The sequence below is a fragment of the Silurus aristotelis genome (assembly GCF_946808225.1).
Source record: "Silurus aristotelis genome assembly, chromosome: 8".
NCBI lineage: Eukaryota > Metazoa > Chordata > Actinopteri > Siluriformes > Siluridae > Silurus > Silurus aristotelis.
Window position 1 is genome coordinate 10,403,479 of NC_139581.1, and position 16,848 is coordinate 10,420,326.

Below are 16,848 nucleotides of genomic sequence, written 5' to 3' on the forward strand. Positions count from 1 at the left end.
GCTAAAAACAATCATTCCACATCAAGCTCAGGAGAAACCGGGCATTATAAGTGCATCAAATACAGATAGAGTGTCAATAACCGAGCTAAAAAACAACAGCTTTAAAGAACCAACAGTATCCACAAAAACTCATAAATATAAATACTTGCTGTACCAAAATATGTGCTGAGAAAAAGGGAAAGACAGCTTGACCAATGAGCGGCTAATAAAACCCCATGTTCTCCTCGACTTTAGAGTCATTTAATATATTTTTCATTGAATCCAATACAATGATTCTTGATTTAGTTGCACCACAAATCCCAGTCATACATTAACCCGACAAGAGAAATCGATTAAATCTGTGTTGGACCTTTTGCTATATGCTCTATTATTTCTAATTATCAACTTGGTCTCAGAAATACGCTTGTCCAATTGCACACAGCATATCACCTACCTGTGTAAGAAAATACACTCCCAGGTTTAAACACACACACACACACACACACACACACACACACACACACACACACACACACACACACACACACACACAGCATGTACAAAAAGATCACAGCTCCACCTAGTGGCTTTTTGTAGAAAGGAATTGTGTTTTGGAAGCCCAACTGAGACATTTTTTTGAAGGATGCTTTTACTGAGCTGCTTTAACGCATTTAAAAGTGCTGGAGGTTTAAAACCTCAGGTCAAAACATATGACATACATGACAATATTTGAATGATGTGACAAACAGATGAAAGAAACCCTTATTGTGATTATGTATTGGCTATATATGATTATTTATATAGGTTAAGATTAATGATTTGTAACTCTGATGGCTTTGAAATACTAGAGTTCCAGACTTTTAAATTAAATTAATAATTCATTAATTAATTTGCATAAATCTTACATTGCTATTACTCACTATGTATTACTTCATATGCAACCCTAAATCGACAGCACAACGTATTTTCATGTTCTCAAAACAATAATAATCACTACTGCATAACATTTACATCTAAAATTATTTACAAAACTGTCAGGATGAAAAGGAACGTTATGTGCAAGTACTAAAAGCACATTTTAAAAAGCACATTAAAATAGTACATACAGCCTCCTTCATCTTTTATAATTATTACTGATATATTTTTTCAGTAAAGGCTCATGCAGTTCTTATGAATGTCTAATTTGAATCATTATTGTAAGGTAAGTATTAAAACTTAACAAGTATAATAAATAAAACGATAATAAAACAAGTTCATGTGTTTCCTAAACCATTACGTTTCACATGATGCTCATAAAAGAGTTATGTACAAATATTACAAAAACACATTCAATACACACACACACACACACACACACACACACACAAATAAACAAAAATAAAATATGTCTGATCTGAGTTTATTAATAATAAGAATAATATTAACAATAATAGGTTGAATTTATATATCAACTTTTTTATACCCACGGTCACTGTTCAGTTAGAAAACCCAGACGCACAATTAACTGGTAGTAAAAATAAGTGCTATCGTGTGTGTGTGTGTGTGTGTGTGTGTGTGTGTGTGTGTGTGTGTGTGTGTGTGTGTGTGTGTGTGTGTGTGTGTGAGAGAGAGTACATTTTTAATCAGGTTTCAGTACGATTTTCTGATTATAATATAAAAAATTTCCATAAGTATGATAGCCATGACAGCAATAATAAAGATGCCACTGATGACCCCTACATCATATCCTAGTATTTAACGACATTCTGTGGTTAATATTTGCATCGAATGTCAATATGTAACCCATTTATACCAGTTCATATTGCATTAATTAAAGTGCACATATGGGAAAACTCTAAATTTGAATCTTATACTGTCACATTTTGCCTTTCCTAAAATAAACCATGCTAGAAAATAGGTTCACAACAATCACAGACACACACACACACAATCACAGACACACACACACACACACACACGTCTCTCTTCACCCGCTGAGTTCCACAGTCTGGGCCTGGTGCACAGAGAGGGAATTTACATTTTAATAGGCAGAGCTGCTCGTGCCGCCTTCGAATGAGAGTATATGCTCAGCTGAACAGCGGGAAATGCACCCCACAGCAGAAGTTTAGAATGAACCCCAAGACAATTCCTGGCGCACACAGACAGAAAATTATATTTTTAGGCCAGGTCTGCTACATATATTGTAAAATATACATACATATAGAAATAATTTTCTTCCAACACTCATCCTTTCCTCTGTAGATATGTGCACCTGGGCTGATCATCTCAGCTCACTGAATCAGAGGGTCTAGGTGTGAAACTCATACAGATGCGTGTTATGCAAAGCCATAACGTTGATGGTAAGATCACTTTATAAATAGTAAACAGATGGACATGCTGTGACGCTCATGCTAAAGGGAACAGGGGGTAAGTTCCAAATTGGGCCATCGGCAAATGACTGCAAATCAATTTCGTCAAACGGTATTGTACTTGAGACTTTTAACACTATGGGAAACTATCCGACGCCATTTAATGACAAAACTCATTTTGGGGTTAAAATTCAGACCGCGCACAAATCCTCTTCTTTTTATGCCCCTCACATTTATAGTTTGGAATGACTGAGTGAGAAACAACACAAGATGTCACTGCTCCAGGCATGCAATCAAGTGAAGGGCCCCTCCCAGGCCTAATTAATAACTATTGAACACGCTAACAACAATCAACACTAATTAAATACACGCTTGTTGACAAGAGAGCAAGCCTTATCAAAGGCACACCCCCTAAAAAAGAGGCACTGGGGTGTTGAAAAAAGGGGGGGAGCTGGATGAAGCGAGGTTGCTCCTGTTTTCCATAATTAGTTAGCAAAGTGCCCCGAGTCACACTTTTGATTGGGAACCCCAGCAGCCAGGTGTTGTGTCTGTCACCCTGAGCAGCCAGGCAAAGCAAAGCAGCCTCAATGAAGCTCCTTTCTTTCATAGTCCACATTACTGGTGTGGGATTGAGCTGTGTTTAGGCACTGCCTTGCAGGGCTTTCTTCTTTTTTTTAGTGCTCTGCTGTTGTGCACCTGTTTGTGAGGTAAAAACAAACACAAAAGCAGGAATCTCAGTGAGCTTTGGAAAACCAGTGAAGTACAAGATACTTTATACTCAACTTTAACATAAGAACTGCAGCTGTTATCATATAAACTATGAACATCCGGTCAAACATTTAGTTTGACTTTATAACAGTTGAAAACAATGTAATAAATGTATTAAATTAAAAATATGTAATAATTTATTTAAATCAACTATTTTAAATTAGATTGGATCCCTCTAGGATTAATAAAATGATCTAGCCAGCTAGCTAGCTACATATTCATATAGATTGCTGTGTGCCCGCCAACTGTGGTTGAATGTGCTATACTAATAAAGCTGATTTGAACTGTATACTGTATTGTGGAAAAAAAGCAGCACTCCATCCCCTGGCATCACCCTGCTCACATCCGAACACATACACACAAACCCAAATCAGGAGTAATGCTGAGTGACAGCTACCACAGGGCACGACCCTAGCATCGACATCAGCCGTTTGTTCCCATGATCGCTCCCTGATAGGCAATTGGATTTGTCAGTGACCCTAAACAATTGCTGCAATGAGGATCAGTGGGCCTTTCCTTCCCTTGGCCCCGCTGCCCATCCTGATCAATAGAGCTGATCAATGGCCAGCAGTCAATATTAACGACTCTACTGCCTGCTCTGAAGCAGAGACAGCTGCCCAGAAGGGTGGCAGTGCACTCCCACTCGAGCACTTGTTGAGTCAGTGTTTAGTTTGTTGTCTAAATTAAAAAGGAAAAAAAAAAGAAAAATAATGTTTACACTAGCACCGAATCTGCTGTCCATCACCCATTCCCTTTTCAAAAGTGAACAACAGTGTATGCACACAAACACACAAATATCTACAAGGATCCCGAATCCAATCAAGTCGGGCTGACCTGATCTCATTGTGATCAAAACCTTAAAACCAACATCATCTAAATTCTTGATCTAAGAGCAGCTCTCAGGATTTCTCTGGTATTAGCTGAGGTTTAGGGTCACGATCGAGAGGCTCAGCTGTGACGGCCTGCCAACAAGCACACAGCTCCGAGTTCCAGGCAGCTGAAGAGCCTAGAGTAATACACAAACCAAATTAAATCCCTACCTGAGCTCAAGCTTTCCTCTCAACATGAGATGGGCCATGCAGCCTCTCTGGATATGCCTCAGCTGGGTCACCCCTCGCATCCCATGTTCACATGTGCTTAAGGATTTTCTACTTTGATGACTTGAACTGACAAAAGCAGCGCTGCTGATTCACATTCATTCTATAAATAAAGGTACTTGTGGCTGAGTGGGCACAGCGAGACACACTGACCCAGAGAGTGAGAGCACGGCAGCTGCCACAATTACAGCTGATTAACAGCAAATTAAAGGGAAGACACGGAGTGGCATGATAAGTTTAACAGACATGACTTACTGCACATTTTGCAGTGCAGGAGCAGCCCCGGTGTCGATTTTGTTTTCCATCCGACTGCCTCACACATCTGTCTGTGCCGTTGCTTTGGCATGCTCTTGCGACTGTCAGAGCCAAGAGGAGTTAGTTAACCATTCTCATTAATTAACAGATTTAGCCCCCTGGAGAAAAGAGCACAAAAGCGCCGCTGCCGAAGCTCCAGCGCCCGAGTCTTGTTGATGTTTGTTCATCAAGGCCTTATGTATACTGAAGAAGGCACAAATGCAAAGACATACATCCTCTAAAAAAATAAAACAGCTCATTTTTTGTGGTGTAAATAAAGGCCTAATGCAACACAATGTCTGCCTTTAATCCATCTATTCTTCATCTTACCCCCAGGTTTAACCAGGGCATAATCAATAATCGAGCTTTCTATGTAGTCTTTCACCAATTTACAAAAGGATTTTGCACAAAACACAAACACAAACCTTGAGCTGTCAAAGAGGCACCTTGTTCAATCTTTGACCTTAGTCGCGTGTAATTGAAAAGGCAATCATGTCTCATATGAGTGTACAAAAAGAAAATGTATGTTTTGTTTGGAGGTCTACTTCAGTTTTTCACAAACAGCTATTTATGCATCATAGTAGTAATTGCAACTTATTTTATTACTAACTACATTTAAAAAGTCTTAAGCAGTTTTAAACAAAAAGCCCTATAGGTTTCAGCGTTCCTTTCTAACCAATTCAGATCATGCTTTCGTAGTGTAAAATAGATAACAACAATGATAATACAAAAAAGCAAGACATTCTAAACAGAAATATGTGCATTTGGTAAATACATTCTGTAGTGTTGATTAAACTGATCAGAAACACACACTTACCCCTCGCCCCTTTTCCTATTTGGCTGCAAACTGGAATGCACCTCAGAGAAAAATGATATAATACGCACTATTCTCCTCCCCTGGTTTAACTGGGACCTCCAGGGACAGTGCTTTTTTTTTGTTGTTTTTTTTAAACACAATCACTCCCCTGTGACACTGTTAATGTTTTTGTAAACATCCAGAACACATCGGTAATGACTGGTTAGCCAGCAAATCACTAAAATACAACAAAAGATGGCACTTTATTTCAAGGTAGCTAATTGGCAATTAGTAAAACAATTGCCGGATGCTGCAGCTCCTGTCTAAATGACAGCTTTTCCTGCACGACTCAACGCAGCAGCACACTGCACAGCAAGCTACGCTTCCTTGTAAAATTACACTAAATTGCCAGACATGCAAAATGGGCTCATTTACCTAAATAGTGTGACTGAATGTATGTTTATCAAGATTTTGTTGTTGTTGTTTTTTTTTAGACAACTAACATAAATTGGCTGTTCTGGGTATAAGACTGTTTCTAGACAAACACAGAGGAGGCGTGTAATTAAAGACAGCACATAATCAACGAAACACGTGAGGCCTTTTGCAAAACACACAGATACAAAACATTTTAAGCAGGTGAGGCAGATTCGGATCATACAAAGTGTTAAACGGACGATTCACTGCGTTTTAATCTTTATTGTAATATGAGCACATTATAAACACATTGTAAATGGTGCCAATAACAAACACTGCTGTTCATGGCCTATAAGTGGAATCACTAAGGTAGGACAGTAGATAGGCACAAATGTACAGTAAAGAAAAAACATGACTGACTCTGGTGATGTAGCAACAACGGAGTTGTGTTACAAGGCCTAACGTGAAACAGCATTACTCTTACCCCATGAATTTAACAGCTCTTAAACCACAATGTTTTTCTAACTCTTTTCTTTTAATATTAAAGAATTACATTTTATCCTTTAATACTTCCTCCACATTAGTTTTCTCCTGTTATCACACATGACAGCTATAAACAATCCATCCTTAATTTTCATTATTAACATAAAATCCTCCATCTGTAGATTTTCTGATTTTGGATTCTTGACTCATTGGCTCATTTTTTCCTTTTAGAATCACAAATTGTGTTAAATGGGACATATATTGCTATGTAGTATAGGGTGCACAAGGACATGCTAAACTCTATGTAGTGTGCAAGATCACACATGTATTTGTATATTAATCAGGCATAAACAAATTGCAAAAATAGTTATAAAGTCCAAATATTCCATCCATACTTCTACTTTGTTGCATATCCAATCATTAACAGGTTTCATCTTAACTCTGTTTGTTATCCAAGAACTGCAGTGGAGTTGTGGTGTTACAGTATAAGTACATTCACAGAGTCTCAGTCGTACTCTCATTCTCAGAGGCCAGTTTTCCCCCAAACAATTAATCTGCCACTATGACACAACTGCAAACTTGTACACTGACAAACCTGGCACTGCAAAATGGAAAGGGTGATAGAGAAAGAAACCCAACTGTGAGCAACAGAAAGGGGTAACAGAATGACCCTGCATAATTCCAGCACCTTCTCACAAACATGGAATGTGCCAACATCATCAATCACTTAGTCTCTCCGTACCATCCAGAAAGCAGAACCCACATGAAGCACTCCAGTAACATCCCCTTGCTGTAAAAATGTGTTTATCTGGACTCTCCCTTTCAATAAATACCAAAACATTGGAGAAATCAGCCGAGTGTCCATTCGCAGGGAGAGGGGAAGAGAGAGAGAGAGAGAGAGAGAGAGAGAGAGAGAGAGAGAGAGAGAGAGAGAGAGAGAGAGAGAGAAGCAGAGCAAAGACTAAGAAAGGTGAGAGTTGCTCTCTGGAGTGCTCTAGTGTATTTGTAAACATTATTAATCACAGATTAGCAGATGGGGATGCTAATTGCACCTGTGGAAATAACATGACCCAAAGGATCCTTCTATTTACCGACTTCAACTGGCATTTTCCATGAGGCGTGCCATGAAAAAGAGAGGCAGAAATGTTCGGGATCTGAATGATTCATACTGTCATCATACACCCACATACAGTGCACAGATAATCAGCAGCTCCACCTAGTATACTACATCACACCTAAAGTGTTGCTGCACCTTGAGAGACATTACATCCTGAGCATTAGACCTTCAACACCTGCTACACACCTCCAGGCAAGTCATTTGATGTTTATCCATGAAGATAGGGTGACTATATCCTACACAACAATGGAGAGTACTTAATGGCCTTGTAAACTAAAATTCTTAGAAAACTCTTAAAGAATTTTATTCGGCCAACATCCCAACATGTAATAAAAAGACTGTATTTATCAAAAGCTTCTTTCAAATCTATAATCATAATTCATGAGCGGTACATTAAATATGAGTGTGAGGCTGGAGTACATCCTGGAGAAGACAGGGCATCATTCACACATCTTCACACACTTATCCAGTTCATCATCATCAATTCACTTACCAAGCATGTTTTTAGGCACATGTTTTTAGGGAAACCTGACAGCTTGAAAGAAACCCACACAAAGACAAGAGAAAACATCAGAAATCCTGAGACTCGACTGAGACTCAGCTACTGTTCCACCCTGCACACACACACACAATGTGTACTTGTCATAACAAATGTCATAATACCACCTAATATACCACAAGTCAAATTGTGTATGAGGCTGTTTTAGTATTTCTTTTCTTTCAAACTCTTCTCTATTTGTGTAGCTGTTTTTGTGCTGGAAATAAGAATAATAAAGAAAAATCTTAGCCATTATGGTTCTCTTAAGGTATTCAGTTGTAGTGTCTGGGACAAGTTTCTAGAGTAGATCTAACACAAGACACTGTGTGTACACAGAAGCACGCACGGTTGTTTTGCACAAACACAAGTTCCAGCTTGTCTCAAACTCACCCGACCATCAGCGTTCACGATCAATCAGGGCTCTTCCATGCAGCGATTGCTAATTGATGCACTAATCCAGTGGTTAAGTACTGTGCCCATGAGCTCGGGAGTGGATCCAAGGCAAACACCTGGCATCGCTCATCGATGTGTCACAACTAGAGATCTGACCAAACAGTGGACTTGCCATGCAAGCTTCTCATACAGCATACTTCTGAAGAAAGTAGTATAATACACTTTTTGAGACATTAACATCATTTTAAACATACATTTCAGCTGTTTGTGCTGGGCTGAAGTTGGTAACCAACCTTGCTTTCTAGCTAAAAGAAAAAAAAATTATTTTATATATATATATATATATATATATATATATATATATATATATATATATATATATATATATATCATTAAACAACAGATAATAAGAAAATACATCATTGTATTTTTATTATATTTTGCAATGTATGCAGTGAAAAATCTGCATATCCTACAGACAAAATAATGTAGAAAGATTTGAGTTTAGTGATAGTAGCAGGCACTGAGAGCATCAGGATTCCTAAATGCTACTTCACTCAAACATATCAGGGGTCAAACAGTGTATTTTAGGATATTGTTAAAATATTATAAAATTTTTATAGTTTGCATTTTCCTTTCTCAAGACAATATATTATCTTTTCTCATATTGGGTGTATGTGCACACATTCTAACTGCACCACACTTTTTAGTATTAGTAATTAGTAATAGTACTTAATCTTACCAGAGAAAATACAGAATTATCAATTAAATGTCTGGGAAAATGTATCTCTTTTGTAATTTTCCCATGACTGAGAAATGTGTACAAAATAAGGATACTTTTACAAGTTATTTTATTTTTTTATCTATTAATTTATTTATTAGTAATATGAAAACTATAAAATTATATATATATATATATATATATATATATATATATATATATATATATATATATATATATATATATATATATATATATATATACACACACACACACACACACACACACACACACACACTATGTACTGCTGGCAATTTGTTTGTAAACATAAAAATCATTATGCACTTCATGTATTACACAAAATACTCTGTAGACAATTTTAAGCATATAACCCACCCCAATTATAAACATTTATATCTAGATTCTCAAGGCTTGTCTTCCAGCACTCTCTGTCTCTCTGCATATGCTGTGAAGGGCCAAAGTGTCAAAAGAGTGTACAGGATCAGTCAATTGTGCATGTCAAAATAAGTTAGAAATTGCCTTCTATAAACAAAAGCCTATTCATACAACAAGCACAAGCATGAGAAATGCCTTTCACTCCATACACCTTCACTCTTATCGACCTCCAGGCAACCTTGAGTCTTGTCTCTCTCCATCTCTAACGATCTCCATCACACTATGAACACCTGGGCGTAATGCCTAATAAAAGCTAATCATTACGACACACCTTGTATGTCTACATAAGTGCTTAAAATGTTTTTTTTAGACTTAAAAGACTAAGGTCTAGTCATGGTGTCCTCTCAGTAAAGGAAGGTAGGACAGCAGATGAAGTCATGAAAACGTATTACAATAATAACTGATGTAGCGCTAAACACACTTCTAACATTACAGGAAATGATTTTGGGTTCTCAATGTGATTTTGTATCCCGATGGTTGTCATCTTGACAGATGTCTTTTTAGTTAGGGTTATGTTGCCCTCACGCTTATGCTTATAAAGAATGGGAGTTTCGGTGGCACGCTACTGCCACCTAGTGGGAAATTACTAAACAGATACAGCACCAGCAATCTCCCAGTACAATGCATCTGCCATTGATTGGAATAGGAATACTGTGAGAAATATAATAGATATATATCATATATATCTATAATATAAATATAATATATGTAGACATAAAACAAATATTTTGATACATGAAATGATATAGTAATAAATATTTGTTTCACTGAGCTGTATTTACTTTAATAATTAACTGATTAGACACTTACGGGTGTCTTTAATAGGAACAAATTTACACCTGCACATTTATGCAGTTATCCAGCCAGCCACCAACACGGCAGCAGTACAAAATACATACAATTATTATGTACATACAGTTTCAGCTTTAGGTCATTTTCAATTCAAACATAGGAATAGAGAAAAATTATCTCTGTGACATCATTTTCTGAAATACTCAAATTAGCTTATTTATCTACATCCATGCAACTATAAGTTGTCATCATATTTAAACATTAATATAAAACATGTATCTGCATGATTTGATGCACTGTGCTGCTGCCATTGACTGACTGGATAACCTAAAGTTGACAGACAGACAGACAGACAGACAGACAGACAGACAGACAGACAGACAGACAGACAGACAGACAGACAGATAGATAGATAGATAGATAGATAGATAGATAGATAGATAGATAGATAGATAGATAGATAGATAGATAGATAGATAGATATTAGGGCACATTAGGGCTGTCAATCTATTAAGATATTTAATTTCTATTAATCAAATGATTGTCATGAGTTAACTCATGATTGATCGCAACTTATCTTGCACATTTTCATCTGTTTAAATGTACCTTAAATTAATGCTTTTCAAGTTTTAAATACTCTAATCAACATGGGCATGGACAAACATGACAGACTCAATATAGAGCATGAAAACTAGACATGTTTCATAGGTCATAGATGTTTTTAAAAAAAACTTGTTAATATCTATTAGACACAAGAAAACAGAACATAGAAATGCCAGGTTCCCATTACTTCCCTTTCTTTTCACTGAGCCAGTTGCTTAAACAGACAAGTCTGTCAAGTTTACATTTTCAGATAACAGGCAGCTCGTTAAAATTCTTTTGTAAATGTTTTAAAGTAATTATGGTGTTTTATGATTACGTTAATCATCAGAACACCGAACAAAACTTTTGCTATGTTTCCAAAGGGAGGGTTACAATTGCTGGATCTGTGCATAATGTCGGATTCTGGTGCTTGATTTGAGACTTGGTGCATCAAAAAAACAAATGTTTAGTGATTTCAAATTATTTTTCAGTGAAGAATTTTTTTTATTTTTTTTTTATAGAAAGGATGTCATTAATAAATGTGTGTTGCGTTAAAGGTTTCAATTTCACCTCTTTTATATTTATTCATTTAAATTTTTAATAAAAAATAATCAAACAGAACTGCATGCTGCGTTAATCTACTCATTTATGCATTAATTAACTTAGTGCCGTTAAAAATGAATTTGCGTTAACGTGTTATTAATGTGTTAATTTTGACAGCCCTAATACATATATATAGTATGTACATACAATATGAAAAAAAGCATTGGGACATCTGACTTCGACTTTTACATGTACTGTAACTGACTATACACATACCATATGTGGTTTCTCCCCAAATATGTATATGATGTCTCTGAATCCAGTAGCACAAAAATTCTCTGTTAGCTGAACTAGGAAACTTAAACTTGTTCTAGCATGACAATGCCACTACATCAGTAACTGACTTTATTAATGTTCATGTGGCCGAATGAGAACAGTCTCCAAAACCACACTCTAGTTTCTAGTGGAACATCTTCCCAGAAGAGTGAAAAGTATTATAACTGCAACACCTCTAAATGTGAGACGGAATGTTTAAAAAGCAAATATGAATCATATAGTCAGGTGGCCAGTCTTTTGTTTATATAGTGCACATATCCTGGCACAGCTTTATCATGCTAGTAACTGTTCATCATTAATGTTTATTTTTAAAGAAAGTTAATATATTCTACAATATGATAAGTAGCAATATTAAGAATTTCTTTTAGTCACAGATTACAAGATATTGCAATAGCAGGAATATTTTACACTATAATAACTGGAATTTAAGAGTGATAAGCTTTAACTCAGACTCACTTGCTTAAACTAAACACAGTCAGTTTAATATCAAAAGGACATTGTAATCCAACATCGCCACATTGTCACTAGGCACCCGGCGCTTATTAAGTAAACTGTTATTAGCAAGGAATTTGGTGTCGTTTTTCTCTCCTGAAGTCCTTCTTTGACCCTCATACCTCTCTCTCAAGACAGGCCGCACATCCTCTCGCTTACTTCCCACAGCTTTTTGGCCAGACCATCGTCTCGAGCCATGTTACTGACTTTGTGTAGGGCACAAGAGGAGAAGTATCGGCCACTCAGAGGCTCCAAGCCCTCTTGGAGAGCACAGTGCAGAGTGGTCTGAGCTCCACCTTCTGGAGTCAGACAGAAAAGCTTGGAAAAGATTAGATGCGGCAACTTCATCCAAAAATTCAGATTGCGGCCCAATTCTGTAGCTACTACTCCTAAAAGGAAAGACACATGGAGAGAATATTTGTGGTGAACCTGAAGCTGAACACCTCATAAGTGGACTTAACATTTGATTACATGACAAATCTCACTCAAAAGCATGCCAGAAATATAAAATACCTTTGGCTCAGGTTGTGAGGTTTTTTTGTGTTGCAGTTATTTTCCATTATTAACATTTTTTTTTATTATTATTATTTCCTGATCACCAAAACAGTTTATGCATTTTTTTGTGAATCAAGGTAGCCTGGAATATATATTCTGAACAAAGTCCAAATCTTTTAAAGACCACTATGGGCAGACATACACACAGTGGCGGGCGGTCAGGGCCAGCAAAGCGTTCTCTGCTGGCCTAAACACTATCAGAAGCGCTGACCTACATTTACAACCTAAATTCTAATATTTGTTCCATAAAATTGTATTAATTTATTCCCAATAGTTTATTCTCTTCATTTTGTAGCATTTTCTCTTGGCTGCACTGCTTCCAGTATGTGTATGTTAGATTTTTTTCTCAAATCAGATTTCCGCCTCTATGTGCTGCCATGTCAGTCTAATCTGCACAGGGCCTTTAAAGTCTGTACTGCTGGCCCTTTTACCATAGTCTCCTTAAGAAATAGCTCTGTTTCTTTAACCAATCAGATTTTATATTCGCCTCACAGGGCAGCTAGCTGGCCCAGAATAGCGTCTGTATTTTTCCATCCTCTGATTGGTTGATCAGAAGGAAACTGGTACAGCCAAGTTCACGTCTGTAGCGAGCTGCACACATAATACATCCGCATCTCCGGTGAGTAGGTTGTATTTTATTTAAATCTTTATGTTTTTGTCATGTTATTAGACAAATATTGATTCTGAACTGCTCCAGATGATGTAGGTGGCACAAATGCGTTTGTAGTGTAGAGGTTTGGAGTTGTCTTAACTGGGTTTCTTGCTTTAGTATGTACCCTCCATATGTGATATGCCTCTCTCTCTCTCTGTAAGTCCACACATTGTTATATTGCGTGTTTTTGTATAGTATTGATGGTTTCTATAATTGCGACGTAATAGTGGTGGTATTAAGAGGTGGATTCAGTCAGGTAAGTCCCCACTGAAGGCCCAGGTACCAAATGCACGAGCCGCCACTGCATACAAAAACACACACACACACACACACACACACACACACATTCACAGCAAGGGGTAATGTAAAGTCGTCAATCCATCTACTGACATGTTTTAAGATGGGATGACACCAGAGAACCCAGAAGACTTACAATTTTCAATTATACAACTTCAGCAGTTGAGGGTTAAGGGCCTTGCCCAAGGGCCCAGCAGTGGTTGTTTGGTGGTGCTTTGGATTTTAATGAACATTTAATTATAAGTCCATTATCTACCATTATCTCCATCAATGAATCTGACCTCCATTTTTAATAAACCTACCCAAGAATAGATAACAGTAACTGAGAATGAGCTAATTCGCACAACTACTCCCAGATACACTACCAAGCAATGACCATAAATGTAACAAACAAACAATAAATAAATAAATAAGCAAGCGAACACTTCGGGTAATGTGCGAAACAATTCAAAAATAATATATTTTCCCAAAAATCTTTAAAAAAAAATTTGGGGTGAACAAACCTGCAAATTAACTAAAATAACTAGTTTTGAAACATCTGCAACTGGTTAGTGATGAGAAGAACAATAGCCCATCTTTATTTTGCACCAGAAAACAAGACACGGACCTGATTATCATATTTTCATATAAATAATTAAATGCTAACACTGAAATATACAACCACAAAAAAAAAGAGAATGTTATAACTGATTTGATCACTCACCAGGATGCAGGCTATAGCAGGTCACAGTGCTCCCCTCTAGACGGTTGGCCAGTTCTCGGGTAAACAGCACATTACAGAGTTTGCTATGGCAGTAGGCCATGAAGCAGTGCCACAGTGACTGTCCTGTCACCAAATCCTTGTGTGTGCTGAGAGTGCTGAAGTCCACAGAGCCCAGGCGATGCAGCCCTGAGGACACATTGACGATTCGACTTTGCCCAGATGACTTCAGCAGATCCAGCAGAAGCAAAGTGAGAAGAAAGTGACCCAGGTGATTCACCCCAAACACCATGCCAAAGCCATCTTCAGTTCTGCCTGCTACCATCAGTCCTTCGAATAAAAAAATGTAAAAAAAATATATTAAATTACACAAGCCAAGAAAGACATTACTTTGCTCATACAACAAAATTATATTTTCCAAATGAACGATATAATGTTTTCCAATGATATGAAGTTGCAGAGAGAGAATCAGTAGTAACTGCTTTATCCTGATCAGAGTCTTGTCAGTTTTGTTGCCAATTGTGAGGCAAACCCCAGTCCATAACAGTTTACCATGAACACACAAAGACACACACGAATAACTAAGAGCAATATAGTGAAAAGAAAAGCCCAATTCATTGAAGGTTACCATGCACACACACACACACACACACACACACACACACACACACACACACACACACACACAAACAATACTTAGGGGCAATTTAGTGGGAGGAAACGAACATCAACAATGAAAAAAACAGGCAAACTGTAATCCAGAGCTCACGATCAAACCATGGATCCTGGAGCTGTGAGCACCCAGCGCAAAGTAGAGGTCGACTGATTCATCAGTTTTGCAGATTAATTGCCACCGATAATTGATTGCTGGAACTGTTGGCAAAAAGTTCATACCGATCATTTTATTCTAGAGCGGTATCTAGAAGCGAATTACTAACGGGATGTTCTGTTTGTTTTTACACTAAACTGCACAGGAGAGCACGGTATACAGAGAGTATATAATATATTTGTTCATCATAATGTATCATTTAGTTTTATATAGCTATATTTATTAATATTATTAATATAGTCAAGTTTATTTCATTTTGCACATTTTCGTAATTCAGTACTTGAAAATGTTTTGATTTTTCAATTCAATTCAATTCATTTTTATCTGTTTAGCTCTTTTAACAATAAACATTGTCTCAAAGCAGCTTTACACAGATAATGTGGTGATTAAAAGTGAATATGTTCTTTATAAGTGCAAGTTTGTCCCTGATGAGCAAGCCGGTGGCGACTGTGGCAAGGAAAAACTCCCCGAGATGGTATAGGGAAGAAACCATGAGAGGAACCAGACTCAAGAGGGAACCCATCCTCATCTGGGTTGCACAGAATGTCCATTTATAGCAGCCTGATTTTTGCAATTAGGTTCAGTACTATTTTACATGGAGTGTTTTGTTTATTTTTGTTTATTATTTCAGTATCAATTTTTAAAAACTATCGGTTGATTAATCGGCATGTACGATTCAACCTAGCTGTAGGTCTAGCCAGTGTTTGGATCCCCTTTGGCATCCCCATAACCGACAGGGTTACTAAAGGTCACCTGCATTGTTGACGAGCAGGTCCAGTCTGGGCTCAGTCTTGAGTAATGTCTCAGCAAAATCACGCACGGACTTAAGACTGGCCAAATCCAGATGCATGAACAGAACAGCTGGGTTTCCACTTTCCTACAAAAACACAGAATCAACTATAAACTAAACTGCATTGCACATCACACTACTAAAAGCACAAGACACAAGGTAATGACTTTTACCCTTCGGATGTCAAAAGCAGCCGCCTCGCCTTTTTCCTGGCTTCGGCAGGCAAGAATAACCCTGGCCCCTCGTTTGGCTAAATCCAGGGCAGTTTCCTTTCCAATGCCAGTGTTGGCACCTGGAGAAGAGAGAAGTTCATCAAGACATGCTTACTGAGGTATGCAAATATCTACAGTTTGCATCCAGAATTACAGTCCATTAGGATATGTTGCAGGAGTAAACAGTAAACAGCATTAGTGTAAATAGTGAAAGCAGTCAGTTTATAACTCACCAGTGACTACAGCAGTCTTTCCTTTTAACATTGCTGTACTTCTGCACCTGGATCCTCTACACATGTTGTAATAAAGAAGTATATATCCGGCAAATGCAGCTGTTATTATCAACAACACAGCAGCCATTATTCTGCTCTATACTTTTTTTCCCGGCTTATGAAATAAAAAACAAGCAAATAAATCAAACTCAAATAAACCAAGTCTAAACCTCACGTCGGTGGGTCGAAACACCGTAGCGTCGTAGCGTACGCGCATTCAATGACGTCATCTTCTTACTTCCGGGTCTCTTTGCTACAGCCTTATTGTTGTGCCACTAAGTGGCGCTCGAGCTGTTGTTTTTTTTCCCCCCACTGTCATTTCACTGTCTTTTTCTTTTATTGTAGTGACTCAAATTGTTTATTACAAACTGCATCTTTATTCATTTTTCATT

General features: G+C 37.4%; 1 protein-coding gene across 1 annotated transcript; it reads right to left on the reverse strand.

Annotated features, from left to right (window-relative positions):
* Positions 1 to 10,162: 10,162 nt before the first annotated feature.
* On the reverse strand, positions 10,163 to 16,708 carry dhrs13a.3 (dehydrogenase/reductase (SDR family) member 13a, duplicate 3). The gene is made up of 5 exons (XM_083548287.1): positions 16,418 to 16,708; positions 16,146 to 16,264; positions 15,936 to 16,059; positions 14,357 to 14,683; positions 10,163 to 12,538 (listed from the first exon to the last, which is right to left on the reverse strand). Exons 1-5 carry the CDS (start codon positions 16,542 to 16,544, stop codon positions 12,279 to 12,281), a joined length of 957 nt encoding a protein of 318 aa, XP_083404413.1. The 5' UTR covers positions 16,545 to 16,708; the 3' UTR covers positions 10,163 to 12,278.
* Between the last annotated feature and the right edge of the window lie 140 nt (positions 16,709 to 16,848).

What these genes read in the sequence shown, in the direction of transcription:
- dhrs13a.3 (XM_083548287.1), bottom strand. Translation starts at nt 16,544, where the DNA reads ATGGCTGCTGTGTTGTTGATAATAACAGCTGCATTTGCCGGATATATA. An exon ending in AAAGACTGCTGTAGTCACTG is followed by an intron (nt 16,265 to 16,417) that starts GTGAGTTATAAA and finishes TCTCTTCTCCAG; the next exon opens with GTGCCAACACTGGCATTGGA. An exon ending in CTGCTATAGCCTGCATCCTG is followed by an intron (nt 12,539 to 14,356) that starts GTGAGTGATCAA and finishes CTTTCCTTTTAG; the next exon opens with GAGTAGTAGCTACAGAATTG.